The sequence below is a fragment of the Choloepus didactylus genome, chromosome 15, assembly GCF_015220235.1.
Source record: "Choloepus didactylus isolate mChoDid1 chromosome 15, mChoDid1.pri, whole genome shotgun sequence".
NCBI classification, from domain to species: Eukaryota; Metazoa; Chordata; class Mammalia; order Pilosa; family Megalonychidae; genus Choloepus; species Choloepus didactylus.
The window spans coordinates 47,175,359-47,199,686 of NC_051321.1; the positions used below are offsets into that span (position 1 = coordinate 47,175,359).

At 38.2% G+C, this 24,328-nt stretch overlaps 1 protein-coding gene across 12 annotated transcripts in view; it reads left to right on the top strand.

Annotated features, from left to right (window-relative positions):
* SGMS1 (sphingomyelin synthase 1) overlaps positions 1 to 16,500 on the top strand; it is a 361,911-nt gene extending 345,411 nt beyond the window's left edge. For all 12 annotated transcript variants that reach the window (XM_037804108.1, XM_037804106.1, XM_037804103.1 and 9 more), the window contains 3 exons: positions 7,895 to 8,048; positions 13,888 to 14,054; positions 14,763 to 16,500. In XM_037804108.1, coding sequence (XP_037660036.1) covers positions 7,895 to 8,048; positions 13,888 to 14,054; positions 14,763 to 14,942 — 501 coding nt within the window. In that variant the 3' untranslated portion in view covers positions 14,943 to 16,500. The remainder of the gene's footprint in view (positions 1 to 7,894; positions 8,049 to 13,887; positions 14,055 to 14,762) is intronic.
* Positions 16,501 to 24,328: the final 7,828 nt, after the last annotated feature.

Consider the following 24,328-nt stretch of genomic DNA (forward strand, 5'->3'; position numbering starts at 1 on the left):
AAGCATTCATCTTATTTACAGACACACTGACATCCCTGTAGGGGCTTACAAGTTCATGCCAAAGGGCTCTCATAACTCATATTAATTCTTAAGTGTCTGTCTTTAGTTAGGAGGGGTAAATGTCAGTTGAAATTAGGCTTGTGGCATAGGTTTGCTATTTAGATGGTGGGGAGCAGCTTGCATTTCTCAGTTGCAGTTTGCTGAAGGTTTGGATTGAGGTTCCACTGACCCGCCTTCTGCTCCCAGCTGCTTGATTCAGTTAGCAAGTCTGATCTTTGGTCTGGATGTTTAAGAGCAACTTACTTGGTATTTCATGTAAAATAGTGAATTTTCTGTTTTGGAGGAAGGCCCTTCTTCAGGAACGTTTGTTTGTCCTGGTGGTAGTAGGTAGATAAGTTAAATGAATGAAGGAATGAATGAATGAATACTTTGAGAGACCCTTGGTTGTTGGAATGGAATGTCAGCAAGATTTTACCTCCATGAGGTACCTTGGCTGCTCAAGGAAAAGCTCTTTTATTTGTATGCAGTTTCTGTTTTACCCAAGCTGTGAGGGGTAGTGGTGCAGCTAGCACATAGTTTTGGAATTAGTACCCTACAGGAAGTTGGAGGATTTGGGTTCCAGACCCAACTCAGACACTGAACAGCCAAGGGAGCCAGGACTGAGATAGGACCTGCCTTGCTGACTTTTCAGGACTGCTGTAAGATGAAGCATTATAGTAAGAGACAAGGATATTTTAAATAGCATTACCACTTTTTAGCACTGACTTTCAGCCCTTCCTCAAAGTTATACCAGTGCCAGTGAATTATGCAGGATTATTTGATGAGTTTTAGTTCCAGTTTCTCCACCTGCTAGTAGGAGGCTGCAATGCAGTGCAACTCCCTGCCCTTCAAAATGCAGTTAAGGGAAAAGACCAGTGCTCTAAGCCAGCTGCAAACCGGATGGTGAAGACCAGACTGTCATCAGGGCTTTGTGTTACTCAGCATGGGAAAGATACTTGAGGAAGGCTATTTCATAATAACCTCAGGCACACTTGTTCTGAATGAACTGGAGTCTGCCTTATTCAGAAGCCTTTTCCACCTTCTTCTGCTGTTAGTTTATTTCTGTGCTTTGTCTCGGCCTGAGTCATTTGGCTGGCTTACTTTTTTCCTAGCCATTGATTAGAAGTTGAAGAAAATTGCTTTATTTTTACTGAAAACTGATTTTTCTATGACTTGGGAGACCATAATTCATGTCATTGTGTAAATATAAGACTTTCTTGTCACCGCTTTGTAGTGTGCACTGAGGAGGTTTGTATGTGACATCCCCTGAAATATCTCTGGTTTCACAAATGGACATTCAAAAGCCCACTGATGGGGGAGTTCCTGGTTCCAGTTACAATGAAGTAAGCATACTCCATCCTTTTTTTCTCACTGAATGCAACCCAGAACACCTGACAGAATGCATGGAGCAGCTGTTTGAGGTCTCTGAAAGTAAATGATAGTAGGCTGCTCAGGGAAGGACACCCGGTTCCAAAGTATGAATAATCCAGGGGCAAGTTTCCTGCTTTCATTTTGTTCTTTTATGCTTTTGTTTTTTACCCCTCTTCTGGCCAGGACTCAAAGGCAAACCAAGTCCCTGAACTGCACAATGTGTGCAGACAGAAAGAACTCCAAGAGAATCCCTCTCCAGGCCAAGGATCAGAAAGTGGAGGGCTCTTATGGGATGGAGACTATCAAATTCCATGCAAACCCTGTTAACATTTAGTGTGTTATATTCTAGACTTTTTCTGTGCATAGTTTTAAAAAACAGTTATAATTATACCAAATATTTTGGGGTTTTCCTTAATAAAGGAAAATGTTTATGATATAAAGTTACTGTGCAATCATTGTGAAGTTATTTTTTGTTTTTAATGCAGTTATAGCCTAGTTCAGTTCTTCTCAACTTTACGATGCCTTTTAATCATCTCATATTCTTGTTTAGTTGGTCTAGTCCAGGACTTGAGAGCTTATTTACAGCAGGGTCCCAGTGTGCTCACACTTTAATAGGAAGGGAATAGTTATTTAACAATTCCCAGCAAGGTGTTTTCCAGTTTGTTGATGTTAGAAATGATGTTGTCGTGGAATATTTTTACCTAAAGCTTTTCTTCATATTTAGAATAATTTCTTTGAGGTGGACTCCTAGAAGCAATGTAACTGATATGTGAAGGATATGACTATTTCACTTGCTGATTAAATATTGATTATTCTCCTAGAGGACTTTTTCAATAGTAATAAATATAGCGTACCCAAATAGTAGATGAAGACATTGAGGCTTAGACTTGTTCAGCTGTGGGTCTCACAGCTAATCAGTAGAAGAGCCCTGATTTTAACCCAGCAAGTCTGTTCCAAAGGCCTCCTCTTCCCTGCCCAGCACTGTAGATGTCTCTGCCTTTACCTCATTCCCTCCTTTTAATTGATCTTTTCTGAGAAGGTCATTGTCATTGTACCTCTGCTCTCTATTTGTTACTATTTGCTTGGTATTTTCTTCTCTATACTTTCACTTTCAATCTGCTTATGTCTTTGATAGGTGAGTCTCCTGCAGACAGCATACAGCAGGGTCATGCTTTTTTATCCATCTTGCAACCTCTGCCTTTTGACCAGAGAGTTTAATCCATTTACATTGAAAGTCACTACTGATAATACAGAACTTTCTTCTGCAGTTTTGCTGGTTAGTCTTTATAAGTCTTATACCTTTTTGTCCCTCAATTCTCCATGAATGCCCACTTTCATATTTATTTGATTTTTGTGTGTTGTACTATATTGAGTCCCTTCTCATTTCTATCTGGATATATTTTTTTATATTTTTTCATCCTGGTTACCATAGAGTTAAAATTTAATATCCTAAGTATATAACAATAATATTGGATTTGATACCAACTTGACTTAAATAACATACACATACACTATTCATATACCTCCCTGTCCCCCCAACATTTTTTGTAATTGTTACAGATTATATCTTTGTACATTGTCCAAAACCATAGATTTATCATTATGTTTTATACATTTGCATTTTAGCATCTGTAGGAAGTAAGAAGTAGAGTTCTGTACCCCAAAAAATGTGATACAATAGTACTGGCATTTATAATTACCCAAATTGGTTACCTTTACTGAAGATCTTTATTTCTTTATGCCACTTTGAACCACTGTCTAGTGTCCTTTCCTTTCAGCCTGAAGAATTTCCTTTAGCATTGCTTGTGGGGCTGGTCTAGTGATGATGAACTCCCTCAGCTTTTGTTTATCTGAGAATGTCTTTACCTCTCCCTCATTTTTGAAAGAAAGTCTTGCCAGGTATAAAATTCTTGGTTGGCAATTGTTTTCTTTCAGAATTTTAATTATTTCAACTCACTGCCTTCTTGCCTTCATGATATCTGATAAGAAATTAGCACTTAATTTAATTGAGACTTTTTGCTTTTCTCTCGCAGCTTTCAGAACTCTCTCCTTGTCCTTTGTATTCAACAGTTTGATCAATATGTGGCAGGGTATTTTTCTTCACGTTTCAAGTTTATCCTGTTTGGTGCTCTCTGAGCTTCTTGGGCATACATTTTCATGGCTTTGGCTAAAAAAAAAGTTTGGGAAGTTTTCTGTCATTATTTCTGTGACTATTCCTTCTGCCCTTTTCTTTCTTTTCCTTTGGGAGCTCGATAATGCATATATCGTTATGGCTGATGGTGTCCCAGAGGTCTCTTAGGCTGTTTTTGCTTTTTATAACTATTTTTCTTGCTACTCCTCAGCTTGGCTCATTTCAGTTATCTTATCTTCAGGTTTGCTGATTCTTTCTACTGCCATTTCCAATCTGCTCTGAAACCCTTCTGGGCATTTTTCATTTCAGTTACTAAGGTCTCCAACTCCAGAGGTCTGTTTGGCTTATTTTTAAAATTCCTCTTTATTGAGATTCTCATATTGTTCATTCATTGTTTTCCTGATATCCTTTAGTTCTTTCTCTGTATTTTCCTTCATCTCCTTGAACATCTTGAAGATCAGTTTTTTTAAGTCTTTGTCCAGTATGTCCACAGTCTGGTCTTCTTTTTTGATGTTCTCTGAATTTTTATCCTCTTCCTTTGAATTGGCCATCATTTCCTGTTTGTCTTTTAATCTTTTGTTGCACACTGTACATTTTAATATTTAAAAATGGTAACTCTTGTCTTACTCCCTGGGATGTCTTTCTTGAGTTTGTAATGCACTGGTGGATAGGACAGAGATTTTCTTAACCATCAGCCCTTCTCTCAGGAAGGTCTGCTCAATGCAAATGCAGAGTGCAAGGTCCTTCCCGTCTTCTGTGGGCCTGTGTCTTGTCCTGGGCTTGCGCTTGCTAGTGGCTTAAGAATTCCCCATTACACAGGAGTTTGAGTGCCCCTTCTACTTCCCAGGAGCTCTTCCATAGGTTCCACTGGTGGCCTTAAAGCAGGTAAGCTTTTGCCCCAGGCCATCCGCCTCAATTATTTCTTACACTGCTTTCCTTGTCTCAAGCTGCTTTTGCCTTGAGGGCACATTCTGGTGGGGGCTTGGGGCACACTCCAAAGGATTTTCCCAAATCAGTCTTTTCCCAGCTGGAACAAGGCCAAGGACCCATAAAGGGAATGCTGATTATCTCCTAAACGCCCTGAAGAGGGGATTAGGGAGGGGCCAAGGAAAGGTGTCAGGATCTTCTTCCAGGGCTCCCCAAGGCTGTACTTTCTTGACTTGCCCAGCACATGCAGCCCTTCAGCTGTCCCCCACAAAGCTAAGGAAGCATATGTACCTTCTTTAAGTCTCCTACACCACCTTTTCCAGGGCAAGTTGGAACAATGGCCACCCTCAGAGCCGGGCCCTCAGTGATCCAAAGTAGCTAATCAGAAGCTGTGATTATTGATCAGCCCATGCTCACTCCTGGATTTTGGAGAAGTGGATCTTAATGTCCCTTTCTGGCACCATTAAGCTATACCAGAGGCCGGATCTCACTGCTGCCTGCCACAAAAGTGGGGGCTGGGTGACAGTAATTGCTGTTCAGAGAGAGCAGTTTATTGGTATTTACCTTAATTTATCAGCTTCTTCTTCCTATTCTTCCCTGGATGCTATACTGGACTTTGGAGTTTCAAAATAGTTGATTCAGACGGTTTCCTGCCTTTTGATGTTTGTTCTGGAGGAGGGACTGATTCCTGCAGCGTCCTCCTCTGCCATCTTACAATTCAGATTCCTTTGATCTTTTATAAGTTTTGTTTCCCAAATTGGTTATTTTACTTGATTTATATGTGCTTTATATTTGGTAAAGTTGTTAACTTGTTCATGCTACAGGGTTGTTTTTTATGTTTTGTTTTTGCCAGTTTCTCATTTGTCTTTTACTTTTGTTTGTTTTTTTTTAAATGTATTTAAATTTTTTACCTAACTGTAACCTGCCACCCTCTTTTCTGTTTTCCATTAAGCTTAAGGAGGCCTTCTCTTCCTAAAGTTTGACAGCCTTGCTATATTTTAAAAGACAGCTTAGGGGTTTTAAGGGCACTTATTAAGAAATGCAGCATTAATTTTATGCTGTTTTCCCTCACTACATGTGATTAGCCTGAGTGCCCTGTTTTCTTTATAACCCCACCCCACCCCCACCGCATAGGTTTCTCCACAAAGATTTTCCTGCTGCAATGGGAGGACAAATTATGGGGTGATGCTGCCTTGAGAATGTGATTTTTAGTTTTCAAAACACAGAGGGAATTTGGGAAAGACTATTTGAAGTAATGTAAAGTGAAGAGATACCCAAAGCACTTTTGCCATAATTTTCTTGTAGTTATTGTTCTTTGTTATGACAGAACTAGACCAGGCTTTTAATTTAAAGTTTTTAAAAAATTTTATCGTGTTTATACATGCGTTCAATTTAAAAAATTAAATGGTTCTGCAGGAGTTATTCTGAATAACAAAAGTTCCTTATCCTAATCCCACTCTAGTCCTTCTTACTCCCTCTCAATTTTAATTCAGTTTTGCAGTATTTACCTCCATTTCTTTAACTCTTCTTACAAATATTTTGTATGTGTTGACCTTCATGTCTCTAAATCATAGAACAATACTGTTACTTCATAATTTTTTAATTTGGGCTTTTTCTATTATTGACTCCCTACTGTGGAAGGGGAGGATTTAGTGTCCTTATCCTTGCCCACTGTCCCCACCAGCACCGCCACTTGTCTGTGCCCCCTTCTGCCTTTTCATCCTGTATCCTGCCCCCTGCCCCCATGGGCCCCATTACACGCGTTCTTATCCTCCATCCCAGTGTGGTTCCCTCTCCTTTGTTTAGCTCAGTATTCACTGCTTACATTATTAAAACTGTGTGAATGCTATTCACAGCTACGTCATGCAGTTTCCTATAATTACTTTTTCTTTTCAGCACAATATTTTGTTTCCCATAGAGTTAGTAATGCCTTGCTTTTTGCTTTATTAGTTTTCTAGGTATTTATTCACTCCCAAGTTGTAGTTCTCTTTTCAATACAGTCAGATGCTTTGGGTATGTTCTACTTCTGTCTTTTTCTTGATGACACCTCTCCAGAGCTTTGGCCCATCCCGTTTGGACTGGTTGCTTCCTAGGCTTGCTGCACGGCTCTCTGACTCTCCATTGACATCCAACAAGTCTTGTTTCTTTTTCTACTCCCTTGTTTTGTAGAACATATCCCCTCTAATCTCCTGAGAAAGAGTACATAGGTAGTAAATATTTTAAACCTTGTATGTCTGAAAACAACCCTCATTTACCCTCATGCTTAGTTATTAATATGGCTGGGTATGGAATGCTAGGTTAGAAACTATTTTACCTCAGAATTTTAAGGCATTGTTCCATTGTTGTAGCTTCCAGTGTTGTTTTTGAAAAGTTTGATTCTTGATATGTGCATAAAGAAGCTTGTTTTTAGTCCCTAGAAATTTTGGAGCCTCTTCTTAGTTCCCCCTCCTTAGTTTCTGAAATTCCATGTTGCTGAGTCTTGCTGTGTAGGTCTGTTTTCTTCTGTTGCACTGGGCATTCAGTGGATTACTTTGAATTTGGAAACTTGTCTCTTCTGCCATCTTTAAGTAGAAGTCTTGATAAACTTTTTAAAGGGAAATTATAATGAAGCATATTTTTCTCCAAGCTGGAATATTATCATTTATATGTTGAAAAGGAATCATGGTGACTGAATTGGCCAGCCAAAATTTAAAAGAATGCTGCCAAACATAAAATATGGGCAATTCACACATTTTGTTTGACAGAGCAAATAGAAATTGCAATAAATGAGTTATTCAAGCCATATATAACTCTGGTATCCACCCCAGACTTGTATCAGAGATAGGTAGGTATATTTATAGATTCTATTTTCATTCCTATTAAAAAAAGGAGAAACATCCAATTCTACCCATATAATTTCATGTAATTGGGGGCACATTCTACTCAGTCCCTTGTTTCAATTTGGTCCCAGTGAATCACTTACACACGCCTAAAAAATATCACATATTTGACTGCCCCATCGTCCAGCTGCTTTAGCAAATCCAGTAGAACAACTGTACTTTAGAGCAATGATGGCAAAAATACTTCTCTAAAATTTTCCTAAATCAGAGATTTAAATTTCTTTTCCCCCTTAAGGCATTATGGTAAATCAATCTATCCAACTTTTTTTTTTCTCACTCAATAATAAAAACATTGGGTTAACATCTGCTAAAATGTGCTATTAAAGTGCCAATGTGTGAGGAAAGTTCTGAAGTCACAAGCGTCATCTCTAAGACCATAGTCTTTCCAAGGACTGCCCATGGGAGGGTAAATATTGAGTGTTGAGTGGGAAAACTTCATGGTAGAGATTTTGTGTGCTTAGTACAAGCTTGATTACTGGACGTTAAGTAGTAATTCTAATACTACTCTTGGGATAATCATGAATCTTGTTTTTTCATTTCTCTCCAGCTTTTTGGGGACTGGGAAGCCCAACTGCGGAGAATAATGAAGCTCATTGCTGGAGGTGGCCTGTCCATTACCGGCTCTCACAACATGTGTGGGGACTATCTATACAGCGGCCACACGGTCATGCTAACGCTCACCTACTTATTTATCAAAGAGTGTAAGTCTAAGCAGCCCTCTACTAAAAGGTCTTCGCTTCCTGTTTTCCACAATCTGGTCCTCTTGGTAAATCATATTTTCTGGAAAGTCTGCTGAAGCAAGAGTGGAGGCTGCAGGAGGCAACAGCTTACCCTCACCCCTGTGCCTACAATACAGCAGGCTCCCCAGAAAATACATACGGAATAAGTTACTGGCCTTCTTGTGGACAGTGTCTTGATTCCCGGAATGTCAGCTATCATATTGGGGTGGGGGCAGTTTTGAGCTGAGCATGCAGGTTGTGTTATGTACCTATTACATAGTTGCTTGAAGGAGCTGGAAGGAAGTGTCATAAGAGTTTTAAAATCCAGGACCAGGCTGATGGGACAGTGGTAGATCACGTGTTCATTCCAGCCATTTTTTCAGGTGTCCAGCACTGTGCTACATGCCCAGGATACGGTAGTGGGTCAGATGATGTCCCTGCCCTCAAGAGTGAGGGATATTAAATGGGAAATTTCCTTTAAAATATTTCATTATGAAATATGTTAAGCACACAAAAAAGATTACAGATAGTGCTGTGTACTGCTCAGCTTTAATATATTTCAGCATTTTACTGTATTTACTTTAAGTAATTTTTTAAAATGGAAGTACAATGTTAATATATAGATAAAGTTTCCATCCTCCCCTCCTATTTTCCTGTATCATTTCCATACATCTTTAACTTTTGTATTTGTATCTCCATAAATAATATGCAGCATTGTTTTGAGGTTTTAAAAACTTAGATAAATGGTATCATAATATATGTATTCTTTTGCCACTTTTTTCCCTCAAATTATGATTTTGAGATGAGTCTCCAGTCCATTCATTTCAATTGCTGCTGGTATTTACTTCAGTGCTATAAATAAACCACAGATTATTTACTCATTTTTCTACTTACAAGGAAATTCAGTTTTCTCCAGTATTTCGTTGTTAGCTACAGTGATCTCAATGAGCAGGTACAGGCAGTTTCTGTGAAAAGCAATAAGTCTGCCCAGGCTGTTGTGGTAGCACAGAGGAGCGACACACAGTGTAGTCTGGAGGTGTCTTGGGGCATAGGGCACCTCGTGGAAGTTCAGTAGGTGGGAGCTCAGAGTGGGAGTAATAATGAGAGATGAGACTGGACGGGTAGGTAGGAACCAGATCATGGAGAATGCCGTAAGCCACGAAAGGGAGTCTGAACTGCCATCTGACAGAGTTGGGGTGCCATTTTGAGAGGCCATAACCAGTGAGCGATGTCATCTTATTTGTCCTTTAGAGCAAGAAAGACGACTCTTGAAGCCACTTACAGGATGGATTAGAGCGAGGCCAGACTGGAGACCAGGAAAAAAGTTAGGAGACTGGCTGCCGTGGTAATCCAGGAGAGTAAGGGCCTGAACTGCCACAATGGCGTGGGAGATGGGGAGATGTGGAGGGAACTGAGGGGCAGTATTGCAAAAGAGCATAACAGATAACAGGATCCATTTTGGGGAAAGAGAGGAGAAGTGGTGAACTGAAGGGTGAAAGCCCAGTTTCAGTCTTAAAAACTGGGGAAACACAGGAGAAGGAGAAGAGAAGATGCACATAAAGGCACTGAGAGAGGAGAGAGAGAAACTGCTGTTCTTGTACTTGGTCCAAATACTGTGAATTCCAATGCTGTCCATTTAGAATCACTGAGGCATGATGTAGCCCTTGTTTGTACCAGATGCAACTTACTGCTTTCTTGCCTTGAGGATTTCTGATAAGAAATCAACACTTAATTTGATTAAGACTCCCTTGTACATAGCACATTGCTTTCCTCTTGCAGCTTTCAGAACTCTCTCCTTGTCTTTTGCCTTCAACAGTTTGATCTATATGTGACAGGGTGTAGTTTTCTTCAAGTTTATCCTGTTTGGTGTTCTCTGAGCTTCTTGCGTGTGCCTATTAGCATCTTTTGCTAAGTTTTGGAAGTTTTCTGTCATTATTTCTTTGACTATTCCTTCTGAGACCCCTATAATGTGTATATTGGTGCATATGATGGTGTGCCATAGCTGTTGTTCTGGTTTGCTAATGCTGCGTTATGCAAAATACCAGAAATGGATTGGCTTTTATAAAGGGGGTTTATTTGGTTACAAAGTTACAGTCCTAAGGCCATAAAAGTGTCTAAACTAAAGCATCAACAATAGGATACCTTCACCAAAGAACAGCCAATGGCATCCGGAACGCCTCTGTCAGCTGGAAAGGCATGTGGCTGCCATCTGCTGGTCCCAGATTGTGTGTCAGCAGCTCTCTCAGCTCCTGTGCATCCTTAGCTTAGCATCTCCAGATGTCTTTCTGTTTGCAACTCCAGCATCTGTAAGCATCTCTAAGCATCAGCAAGCATCTGGGCCTGTGTCGGTGACTCCAGTAAACTAATCAAAATCCACGCTGAATGGGCAGGGCTACACTTTTATAGAAATAATCTAATCGGAAGTAGTGCCTACAGTTGGGTGAGTCACATCTCCATGGAAACAACCTAATCCAAATATCCCACAAGACTGGATTAAAATGTGGCTTTTGGAGGGACATAATATATCCAAACCAGCACAGCTGTCTTAGGCTATTTTTGCTTTTAATATTCCTTTTTTCTTTCTGCTCCTCAGCCTGACCCATTTCAAGTGTCTTGTCTTCAAGTTCACTGATTCTTTCTTCTGCCAACTCAAATCTGCTTTAGAAACCCTCCTGGGCATTTTTCATTTCAGTTTTTGTGGTCTTCAACTCAGTAATTGTTTGGTTCCTTTTTAAAATTTCTGTCTCTTTGCTTAAGACTCTCATATTGTTCATTCTTTTTTTTTCCTGATAACCTTTAGTGCTTTCTCTGTACTTTCCTTCATTTCCTTGAGCGTTTTTAAGCTTATTTTTTTTAAATGGCTTTGTTCGGTAGGTCCACATCCTCATCTCCTTTGGTGTTTTCTGTATTTTTATCCTCTATCTTGGATGGGCCATCATTTTCTGTTTCTTTGTTTGTCTTGTACTCTGTTGCACATTTTAATATTTAAAAACGTTCACTCTGGGATTTACTCCCTGGAATGTCTGTTTCTTGGTTTTGTAACCAGCTGGTGATAAGACAGAGATTTTCTTCAGCTTCAACCCTATCAGGAGGGTCTGCCGAAGGTGAATGCAGTGTGCAGGGCTTTCCCTGTCTTTCTGGGCCTCTGTCTTGCCCTGGGTTTTTGCTTCTTAGTTGTTTTGGAGTCCTTTTGTTTACAGGAGTTTGTTTGTCCCCTCTGTTTCCCAGGAGACAGACCTCCTCCTCCTGGGTATTTGATGCCAGCAAGCCTTGGTCCCAGACCATCCTCTGTATTTATTTATACTCCTTTGTTGTTTCGTGTCACCCCAGAAAGGACTTTCCCAGGAGTTTTTCTCAGCCAAAACAGGGCCGGGGACCCAGGAAGGGGACGCTGACTGGCTCCAAAGTGCCCTGGGGAAGGGATTAGGAAGGGCAGCTTCTCCAATGGCTCCCCAAAGCTGAGCTTTCCTGGCCTGTCCAGCAAATGCAGCCCTTGAGCTCATTGTCCCTTGTAGGCTTGAGGAAGCACTGCATCTTCACCACCTTCACCCCTGTCCAAGGAGGTGTGAAACAACGGCTGCCGCCACCTTTGTCAGGGTGGGTTGAAACAATAGCTGCCCTCAGAACCGGGACCCAGTGATCCAAGTTTGCTAATCAAAAACCATGATCAGCCATCGGCTGTGCCCACCCCTGTTCTTGGGGAAGAGGATTTTTACATCCCTTTCTGTCACCAGCAGCTAGCCAGGGACTGGACCCCATCGCTGCGTGCCACAATGTGGGGGGGTGGGCACCAGTAGCCCCCACAGGGAGAGAACAGTTTACAGTTCTTTACAGTAATTTATCTGTGTCTTCCCCCCACTCTTCCCTGGATGCTGTACAGTGTTCTGGCCTCTGGAGTTTCAAAATAGTTGTTTCAAATAGTTCCTGACTGTTTAATAGTTCTTTTGGTGGGAGGACTGAGTCCTGGAGCTCTCAACTCTGCCATCTTCCCCAGACTCTCCTTCCAGTGTTGCATGTTTAAAGCATCAAATACTAATATTCCTGAAAATGGAACGTGGAGCCCTAGGCATGCACTAAAGTGCTTAACCTGACCACCCCATTTAAAATTGCAAACTGCTCCTCACCTCTTGCACTTCTGATCCCCCATCCTGCTCAACTTTTCTTTTACCATAGCACAGAACACTTCTAACACAATGTATAATTTGTTTATTATAATTACTGTTTACTATTTGTCTTCCCCACTCATAAGGGGTCTCTCACACAAAGGCAGGCTCTGCTGGTTTTGTTCATTGATTCTGGTTTCTAGAGTAGGGTCTGAATTCATGAATGATTCTTGTACCTTTTGAGAACCCAATAAAATTCTGAATTTTCTCCCATAGCTTGAGAAGGGTATAGCATATTCAGATATTTTTGCCTAAAATTTCAGACCCTCTGTATCGCATCCATTGAGGATGTAAGATAGGAAACCCTGCATTGATAGAGATTTGGATTTATCCCTCAGGTGATTTCTCAAATGGAGGTACAGGCAGGCATTTTTCTGGTGCTGCCCTACCTTTGAGGAGGCACTTAACTAGAATTCCCAGGTTTTTGGAGTCTGTTTTATTTATATTTGATAAATACAAATCTCAAAGACTCTTGATTAGTTATAGATGCATAGCTTGGAAAGCACTTAAGACAGTTGAATCAATTATAATTGCTTAGTCCATGTACAAGGACCTGTAGACCAATAGGCATTGATTTTTGTACAGACTCTTAACCCTGAATTGTCTACAAGTAAATTAAATGTTCATGGATGGTTGTTTGTTTTTCTTTTAATGGAGTACAATGACAATGCATTAACCTATCCTTATGTGGTTAGACTCATCTTTTAAAGTATAGTTATGCTTATATGAATCAAGTAATAACCAAATATAAATGACTGCTAGGACAATCACTTTTTTTTTTTTTTTAGGGTTTTGGCAGTGTATGATCTGCACTGCTTTTTTTTTTCAATTCAATTTTATTGAGATATATTCACATACCATACATACCATGCAGTCATACAAAGCGTACAATCAATTGTTCACAGTATCATTATATAGTTGTGCATTCATCACCAAAATTAATTTTTGAACATTTTCATTACCACACACACACAAATAATAAGAATAAAAGTTAAAGTGAAAAAGAACAATTAAAGTAAAAAAGAACACTGGGCGCCTTTTTTTTGTTTTGTTTTTTTGGCCTCCATTTTTCTACTCATTCATCCATATACTGGACAAAGGGGAGTATGGTCCATATGGCTTTCCCAATCACACTGTCACCCCCTCATAAGCTACATTTTTATACAATCGTCTTCAAGGTTCATGGGTTCTGGGTTGTAGTTTGATAGTTTCAGGTATTTTACTGCTAGCTATTCCAATTCATTAGAACCTAAAAAGGGTTATCTATATTGTATGTAAGAGTGACCACCAGAGTGACCTCTCGGCTCCTTGCCACTAAAGCTTATTTTATTTCCTTTCACATCCCCCTTTTGGTCAAGAAGATGCTCTCCATCCTACGATGCCAGGTCTAGATTCCTCCCCAGGAATCATATTGCACGTTGCCAGGGAGATTCACAACCCTGAGTGTAGGACAATCACTTTATAAATAAACTGTTTCTATTGCAACTTTGGTTGCAAATAAGCTAAAGCCCTAAGCCATTAGATTTTCTGGCCCAAGATATCTATTTTCAGAAGGAAAGACCCAAAGTAATTTGGATTCAGCAGTAATAGTAGAGTCATCGTTGGGTGTCCTTGGTGGTAATTGAATGTTGGGATTACTGCAAATTTCTTCTCTTCAGATTCCCCTCGGCGACTCTGGTGGTACCACTGGATTTGCTGGCTCCTCAGCGTGGTTGGAATCTTCTGTATTCTCTTAGCACATGAACACTACACTGTGGACGTAGTGGTGGCATATTACATCACCACAAGACTCTTCTGGTGGTATCACACCATGGCCAATCAGCAAGTGAGTGTTTCCCCCATTTGTTTTTTAGCTTGTATTGTTCCTGACTTGGCATTGCTCACTTGGGGTGGGAGATGGAGGTATAAAGGATCCAGAGATGTCTTAGGTTTCTTTTTCTTAAGGGGTAATTAACTAAGATTATGTTGTTTTTTTGTGTGTGTGTGACTTTGATCCTCTTCAAAATTAAGGTGAGAAAGAAGTGTGCTAATATAATGACATTGGAAATTGCTTCCTTCGAGAACTGTTATCATACTCTTCCATGAAAAATGTTTTCTGAGCCTTTGTCCACCCTTTGCCTACTGGCATTGCTGTCTTCTTCTCCCTACCCTCCATACCTCACTAGCTTTATAAACATTTAATTAAGTCTTTCCATTTTCAGTGTAGAAAAATGGCAAAAAAGTTAATTGGGGTGTTTATTTATAGGCAAGAGATGAGTCCCAAGTTGTCCTTGTCCTCCCAAAATAGGGAGTATTTGATTTTCTCCTGGGCTGTGACCTAGTTTGCAGGAGTGGAAAGAGCCTGGGTTGGTGGTGTGAGAGTGAAAGGGAGCTATCTGGGAGTGGAAATGGGGTGGGTTTAGGGTCCCTTGTGAATTTTAACATGAGAAGTATTTAAACTTGAAGTGAAAGATTATGCAAAAGCCTATATGCTCCTTTTGGAGCCCAAAGAATTATTGTTCCTCCTGATGTTTTTCCTTTCCTTGTTGTCTAGGTGCTAAAAGAAGCTTCCCAGATGAACCTCCTGGCCAGGGTGTGGTGGTACAGGCCATTTCAGTACTTTGAAAAGAATGTTCAAGGGATTGTACCGCGATCTTATCATTGGCCCTTCCCCTGGCCAGTAGTCCACCTTGGTAGACAAGTTAAATACAGCCGGCTGGTGAACGACACATAACAGCTGTACAAAGCGGGGGAGGAAGGAACTGCCCAAAGTGCTAAGAACTCCATAAGAGAAGATGCCATAAAAAAAACAAAAAACAAAAAAAACACTCCCTAATCTTATTATCTTTCAACAGTTACCTTGACTTAACCTATTGAGTTACCTGGTCAGCACTGTGATCTTTTTTTCTCTCCAAAGGACCTACGTTGGACAACAATAAAGAAAATTTAACCCATCATGCACTGTACACATTTCCTGTTTATAGGTTTGGGATTTACATAACCCGTGACCACCATGTTCCTTTGTATGTGATGCAGCAGCATAAATGTAAGCTTTTATATCATACGTTCTGGTCTTTCCAGTCACATCTGGAAATAAAGCATATTATTTTCTTGGGAAAACATACTTTTCATATCTCTTGCCCCAAAGATTGGGCTGTAAGCCATTTTCTAGCAAATGTCTCTATGAAGGTTTCTAAGTACCTGAATGGGGTTCGATTCTGAAGTCTCACTACCTGTTGCACCGATATGCAAATTAAAATGACAGACACAGAAAGGTTTGGTAACTTGGGGTTTTGTAAAATCAGCAGCTACAGTGTGTCAAAAAGTGCAAAAAAAAAAAAAAAAGATTCTGTTATAAAGTGATTTTCTAAGTATTTCCTAACTTTATTTTTCAAAATGATGTTATGAAAACCAAATTTAAAGATTTTTACGTGTGAGAGAGAAGAGAGTTAACATTTAAAAATGCTTCTTGAGAGAGAAATTTGTCTGTTTCTAGTGCCTTTCTTGTCTTGATTGTATGTTCGGTAGGCAATCTTTAATGTTTTTATTTAAAATAAAGTATTCCATGAAAATACAATGTATGTATACACTACTAAATTTTGCATTTATAGCTAAATTAAATCAGAAGACTGCTTACGGTTTTTTAAATTGCTATGAATTAAAGAAAATGGGGGAGCAAATTAGACTGTCACACCCCTGTTCACATATTGTGAGCAGGTGAAAATGACATGTACCACTTTAAATTATTTTATCATCTATTTGGTAGTTCAATTTTAACTATACAACAAAAACAGCCATGAATACCCTTTTTTAAAAGAGAGTTGAAAATGATCACTTGAAAGCTATAAGAATTAGTTATACTTACTTTCATGACAATTTTGTTGGTGAACAACAAAAAAGATCTATTTCTTTAAAATATATTTGTGCAGAAACTGCATGTAATTCTAAGTTTTATTCCTACCATATGTATGTTTGGGGAAGTATTCATTCTATAATTGCCAATGTGGAGAACAAAATAGTTTTTTAAGAATGAAGACTTATATATCTCCATTCTGTATTTTATGTGCAGCAGAGTTATCTTCCATAGGGTTTTTTTTTGTGTGTGTATTCACAAAGTGATATTTGTATTGTAAAACAATAATGGTGAAGGAAATAAAAAGGCTTTTAAAATTTTATTTGTTTTAAATCTTTGTAAAGTTATTATTCCACAGAGTAAACTGATATCTTACAGCTTATCTAGATCATAAATTAATCAAAATGCACTTATTAATAAAAACTGATACTTAAAATAAGAATGGCTTATTTTTAATGTGTTCACATTATTATTCACAAAAGTAGTAAATGAAGTCATTAAAGCAAGATTGAAAACCAAGTTTTGGAACTTTTTCATGAGTTTGTATGTTAGCCACAGGGCCTTTAATAATTACCTGTTTTTTTATTTTTCCTAGAGATTCCTTAAAATGTTTTATAATCTTCAGTCATCTCCACAGATTGAGTATACTTTTTTTAATATTCAAAAAGAATAACAGATAAATTTAATTCAAACAACAGACCGCTATTTACCAATGATTTTGAATTCTGTGAATGAATTCTCAACCAAGCGATCGATTTCATTGTTTCCTATAACTGGAAGCAATGTAGCATTTCCGGTTTAGATGGAAAGGAAAAGTAAATCTGAACTAAGAAATAGATCAATAGTGCTTTGATTATGAGCAGTAATATAAAAGAACTCTTTGAAAAGAAAAAAAGATGGTGGTTGTTATTTCTGATGTGGTAAAAAAAGGAAGGTGTTAACACTGGAGGCCTGTTTTTATTCAAGGATGTGTTTGGGAAGGCTAGAAATAGAAAACTAATAAGGCTTTCCTGGGTAGGATTTTGAACTTGTGTGCCAGAGAAGATAATTTGGTTGCTCCTTGAGGCATATAGGTTAAAAATTCTAGGATAGCTTTGTAGTTTGTTGACAAGGAGCCATCTATTGAAAGTGAAAGTAAGTTGAATAAATGAAAATGAAGTATTTGCACATGCTAAAAATGGAATCTGTCTTCTAAGAAAGTCTGATTGTATTAATAATGGCTTTACATGCTGCATATCCACTGAGAAATTCACTTGCTGATTGCTCTTCATGCCTGACTGCACTGACTCGTGAATTGACCTATTTGGTGGCTTTCTAATCTACAAATCCCTAAAAGGACAGAGAAATTCATATTGCACAAAAGTTTTAATTTTTGATGAAGTCCAATTTATCAATTTTTTTCTTTTGTTTGTGGTTTTGGTGTAAAGTTTTAAGAAACCATTGCCTAACACAAGATCCTGAAGATGCTTACCTGTGTTTTAGTCTTGGAGTTGTATAGTTTCAGTTCTTAGGTGTTTGGACGTTTTGAACTGATTTTTGTATGTGGTGTGAGGTAGAGGACCATCTTCATGTTTTGCACATGAATACCCAGATTTCCTAGAACTGTTTGTTGAAGATGATTATTTCCCCATTGAGCAGACTTCTTCCTTATCAAAAATAAATTGGCCATAGATGTGAGGGTTTATTTCTCAACTCTCAATTTGATTCCATTGATCTATATGTCTACCTTGTGCCAGTACCATGTCATTTTGATTACTGTAGCTTTATATTAGGTTTTAAAATCAAGATGTGTGAGCCCTCCAACATCACTCTTCTTTGTCAAGATGGTTTTGGATTTGGAGGGCCCCTTATGCTTCATATAAATTTGACAATTAGCTTTTCCATTTCTGCAAAGAAAACTGTTGAAATTTTAATTGGGATTGTTTTGAATCTTTAAACCATGTTGGGTAGAATTGACATCTTAAAAATATTTAGTCATCCAATCCATGAACACAGAATGTCCTTCAATTTATTTAGGTTGTGTGTTTGATTTCTTTTAGCGATATTTTGTCATTTTTCATGTATAAATTCTTTACATCCTTGGTTAAATTTATTCTTAGATATTTGATTCTTTTAGTTGGTATTGTAAATGGATTTTTTTTTCTTGATTTCCTCTTCAGATTGTTCACTTCTAGTATATAGAAACCATACTGGTTTTTGCATGTTAATCTTGTACCCTGCCACTTTGTTCAATTTGTTTATTAGGTCTAGTAGCCTTGTTGTGGACCTTTAAGGATTCTCTGTGTACAGGATCATGCCATCTGCAAATAGGGGAAGTTTTATTTCTTCCTTTCCTATTTGGATCTTTTTATTATTCTTGCCTAGTTGCTCTGGTTAGAACTTCCAGTACACTGTTGAAGAACAGTGGTGATGGTGGATATCTTTGTCGCATTCCTGGCTTTCAAGGGAAAGCCTTCAGTCTTTGACCATTAAATATGATATAAGCTGTGTGTGTGTTTTTCATATATATCCTTAATCGTATTGAGGATGTTTCCTTCTATTCCTGGTTTTCTAAGCATTTTCATCAATAAGGAGTGCTGGATTGTGTCAAATGCCTTTTCAACAGCAAATGAGATGATCATGTGTTTTTTCCCTTTGTTCCGTTAGTATGATATATTACATTAATTGATTTTCTTATGTTGAATCACCTTTGCATACCTGGGATAAATCCCATGTGACCATGGTGTAAAACTCTTAATGTGCTGTTGGATTCAGTTTGCTAGTATTTTGGTAAGGATCATTGCATCTACATTCATAAGGGATATCGGTCTGCAATTTTCCTTTCTAGTGGTATCTTTATCAGACTTTGATATGAGGGTGATGTTGGCCTCATAAAACTAGTTAGGGAGTGTTCTCTCCTCTTCAGTTTTTTTGGAAGAGTTTGAGCAGGATTGGTGTTGATTCTTGGAATGTTTGGTAAACACATCAGTGAAGCCCTCTGAACCTGGGCTTCTCTTTGTTTGGAGTTTTAGATAATGATTCAATCTCTTTACTAGTTATTGGTCTGTTGAGATCTACTATTTTTTATTTTTTTATTTTTTTTTTTGAGTCAGTGTCGGTAGTACCCTCTTATAATCCTTTTTATTTCTTTTGGCTTGGTAGTAATGTCTTCCTTTCATTTCTGATTTTAGTTATTTATTTCATTTCCCTTTTTTTCTTTGTTTCTAGCTAAAGGTTTGTAAATTTTATTGATCATTTCAAAGAACCAACTTTTGGTTTCATTGATTCTCTCTATTGTGTTTTTATTCTCTATTTCACTTTGCTCTAATCTTTGTTATTTTCTTACTTCTATTCTCTTTGGGTTTAGTTTGCTCTTATTTTTCTAGTTCTTCCAGTTTTTAGGCTAGGTCTCTGCGTTGAGATCTCTCTCCTTTCTTAATGCAAACATGTGGAGCTATAAATTTCTCTCAGCCCTGCCTTTGCTGAATCATGTATGTTTTAGTATTTTGTATTTTCATTTTCATTCACCTCAAGCTATTTCCTAATTTCCCTTGGGGTTTCTTCTTTGACCCATTGATTGTTTGAGTGCCTTAATCTCCACATAAGTGTGAATTTTCTAATTTTCCCTCTTAATTGATTTCTAGATCCTTTCCATTGTGGTTGAACATTCATTGTCTGATTTCAATATTTTTGAACATATTGAATCTTGTTTTGTGACCAGGACTTTCCTGGAGTATGATCCATGTGCATTCGAGAATAATGTGTATTCTGCTTTTGTTGGGTGAAGTGTTCTATATATGTGTGTTATGTCTAGTTGGTTTAAAGTATTTTTCAAGTCTTCTCTTTCCTTACTGATCTTCTCTCTATTCTATCCATTATTAAAAGTGGTGTATGAAATCTATTAATGTAGATTAATATCTGTTTCTCCCTTCAAATCTGTCAATATTTGCTTCCCATATACCATGCCGCTCTGCCATTAGGTGCATATGTATTCATAATTTTATATCTTCATGTTGAATTGACCCCTTCTCAGTATATAGTGACCTGCATTGTTCCTCATAACAGTTTTTGAGTTCAAGTCTATTTTACCTGGTATTTATATGGCTACCCCAGCTCTCTCTGGGTTACTATTTGCATGGCATATTTTTTCTATCCTTTCATTTTCAACCTACTTGTGTTTTCAAATTTAAGATGTCATTCTTTTTATCCCTTCTGCCAATCTTTGCCTTTTGATTGGCAATCCATTTGCATAACTGCTGATAAGGTAGACTTTCTTCTACTATTTTGCTACTTGGTCTTTGTAAGTCTTATACCTTTTTTTCCACTCAGTTCTTCCATTAATACCTATTTTCATATTTATTCAGTTTCTTGAATTGTATTGGAATAGCTAGAAGGAAACACCTGAAACTGTTGAACTGCAACCTAGTAGCCTTTATTCTTGAAGGTGCTTGTATAACTATATAGCTTACACTGTGTAATTGTGAAAACTTTGTGGCTTCCACTCCCTTTATACAGTGTATGGACTAAGATGAATAGAAAAATGAGGACAAAAAGTAAATGAATAATAGGGAGGGATGGGGAGTATGGGATGTTTTGGGTGTTTTTTTTAAAAAAAAGTTAAAAAAAAAAAAATCCCATACCCCTCCTCCCCCCAACTATTATTCACTTACTTTTTGTCCCCATTTTTCTATTCATTTGTCCATATACTGGGTAAAGGGAGTGTGGGTCATAAGGTTTTCACAATCACACAGTCAAACCATATAAATATATAGTTATTCAATCATCTTCAGGAATCAAGGACATTAGATTGCAGTGCAGCAGTTTTGGATATTTCCTTCTAGCTATTCTAATAAACTAAAATCTAAAAAGTGGTATCTATAGAATGACCTCCAGAATGACCTCTCAACTGCATTTGAAATCTCTCAGCTACTGAAACTTTATTTTGTTTCATTTCTCTCCCCGCTTTTGGCCCAGATGGCTTTCTCAATGCTACAAAGTCATGTCCAGGCTCATCCCCAGGAGTCACGTCCCACATTGCCAGGGAGATTTACACCCCTGAGAGTCATGTCACTGCTGAGTTGGCTTAGAGAGAGAGGCCACATGTGAGCAACAAATTGTGCCTGAAGGTGATTATACATAGGCTTAGCCTCTCCTTAACAGTAACAAGCTTCATAAGGGCAAGCCCCAAGATTGAGGGCTCAGTGTACTAAACTGGTAGTCTCCGATGCTTGCAAGAATATCAGCAATTCCCTATGTGGGGAAGTTTAGTATTTCCACATTTTTCCCCAGTCCCTCAATGGGACTTTGGAAATGCTTTTTATTCTCTGCCCAAATTACTCTGGGATGTATCAGTGATCAAAACAACCAGATTTCACTCCCTGTTCAAGGTTCCATGTAATTATGGTGTTTGAGTAAACTGACCATATAAATTAAATTATATAGTGTGCTACAGAAAATATAGATTTTGCACCAAATAAACATCTCTTCCTTTGGTCCCACACAGAAGCCGAAGTTTTAAAACAGTTTATATCCTCTACCCTTTAGTCTGATCTACCCCAGTCTCAACCAAGTCTGTCTCATTCATATGTCCAATTGAAGTCTGATCTCCTTTTCAGCCTCTTTAAGAGTTGCTGCATGGGGCAATGCCAGCCAACACTCACAGCTGCCAGCAAGTCCCAGGCACCACACACACACCCGAAGTTTCAGGACTGACAAGGTTACATGCAAACATCTCATCATCTCAGAATTTAGAAATAACTGTTACAACTTATGAATAGATGTGACTGATGTAAGAGCTTACAGTCTAGGAAACTTTACATAGGTTTTCCCGATAACCCATGCTCCCAGATTCAATTCCCAGAGTTTGCACATTATCGTTAGTCCATATTAGTGAGGCATTATAAAATGTGTTTTTTCATTTCTGGCTTATTTCACTCAACCTACTGTCCTCAAGGTCCATTCACCTAGTCGCGTACCTCACGACTTCACTCCTTGCCACTGCTCAATATTCCATTGTATATATACACCACAGTTCACCATTGATTTTTACATGTTGATCTTGTGTCCTTCTACTTTGCTGTACTCATTTATTAGCTCAAGTTAGCTTCACTGTTGTTTTTTCTGGATTTTCTAAATATAGGATCAGGTCATCTGCAAAGAGTCACAGTTTTACTTCTTCTTTTCCAATTTGGATGCCTTTTATTTCTTTTCCTTGCCTAATTGCTCTAGCTAGAACTTCTAGCAAAATGCTGAATAGTAGTGGCAACAGTGGGCATCCTTGTCCTGTTCCTGATTTTAGAGGGAAAGCTTTCGGTCACTCACCATTGAGTGTGATGTTAGCTGTGGGTTTTTCATATATGCTCTTTATCCTTTTGAAGAAATTTCCTTTGATTTCTACCTTTCAGTTGGTTTTTTTTAAAATCAAGAAAGGATGCTGAATGTTGTAAAATGCTTTTCTGCATCAATCCAGATGATCATGTGGTCTTTCCCATTTGATTTATTGGTGTGGTGTATTATATTAATTGATTTTCTTTTGTTGAACCACCCTTGCATACCTGGAATAAAACCCACACGGTCATGTTGTATAATTCTAATGTGCTGTTGGATTTTACTTGCAAGTATTTCATTGAAGACTTTTGAATCTATATTCATTAGAGAGATTGGTCTGAACTTTTCTTAATGTATCTTTGGCTGGCTTTGATATTTGGGTGATGCTGCCTTCATAGACTGAGTCTAAGTGTTCTGTCTTCTTCAATTTTTTGGAAGAGTTTGAGCAGGAATGGTATTAATTCTTCTTGGAATACTTGGCAAAATTCGCCTTTGAAGCCATCTGGTCCTGGACTTTCCTTTGTTGGTAGGTTTTTGATGACTGATTTGATCTCTTTACTTGTGATTGGTTTGTTTAGGTCTTCTATTTGTTCTTGAGTAATTGTAGGTTGTTCGTGTGTTTCTGGGAAGTTGTCCAATTCTTCTAAGTTGTCTAGCTTGTTGGTATACAGTTGTTCATAGTAACCACTTACGATCTGCATTTCTTCCATGGGGCCCATGGTAATGCCCCACTCTCATTTCTGATTTTATGTTTTTCAGCTTCTCTCTTTTTGTGTTTGTCAGCCTAGCTAGGGGTTTGTTGATTTTACTGATCTTCTCAAAGAACGAATTTTTGGTTTTATTGATTCACTCTATTCTTCATTTCACTAATTTCTGCTCTTAACTTTGTTATTTCTTTACTTCTGCCTATTTGGGATTAGTTTGCCTTTCTTTATCCAGTCTCTCCAGTTGTTCAGTTAGGTCATTGGTTTTAGTTCTTTCTTCCTTTTGAATGTAGGTGTTTAGGGCTATAAATTTTCCTCTTAGCACTGCCTTCACTGCATCCAGTAAATTCTGATACTTTCTATTCCCACTTTCATTCATGTCAAGATATTTACTTACTTCTCTTGTAATTTCTTCTTTGACCCACTGATTGTTTAAGAGTATTTTGTTTACCTTCCATATATTAGTGTATTTTCCAGTTCTCTGTTTGTTATTGATTTCCAGCCTCATTCCATCATGATCAGGGAAGATGCTCTGTATAATTTCAAACTTTTTAAATTTTTTAAGACTTGTTTTGTGCCCAGCATATGGTCTATCCTGGAGATTGTTCCATGAGCACTTTAGAAGAATGTGTATCCTGCTGTTTTGGGGTGCTATGTTCTATATATGTCTGTTAGGTCTAGTTCATTTATTGTACTATTTGAGTTCTGTTTATTTATTGATCCTCTGTTTATATGTTCTGTCTATTGGAGAGTGGTGTGTTGAAGTCTCCAACTATTATTTTAGAGTCATCTATTGCTCCTTTCAGTTTTACCAGTGTTTGTCTCATATACTTTGGGGTACCTTGATTAGGAGCACAAATATTTATGATTGTTATGTCTTCTTGGTGAGTGCCCCTTTTATTAATATAAAGTGTCTTTCTTTGTCTCATAACATTGTTGCATTTAAATTCTATTTTGACTGATATTAGTATTGCTACTGCAATGTGTTGGTTTGAATCTGTTATGTCCCCCACAAAAGCCATGTTATTTTAATCCAACCTTGTGGGTGCAGATTTATTATGGGTGGGATCTTTAGATTAGGTTGTTTCCATGGAGATGTGACCTACCCAACTGGGGGCGAGACTTTTGATTAGATTATTTTCATGAAGGTGTGACCCCCACCCACTGAAGGTGGGTCTTGATTGGTTTACTGGAGTCCTTAAGAGATCTCAGGGGCCAACACAGACCCAGACACTTGGAGATGCAGACAGAAAGATG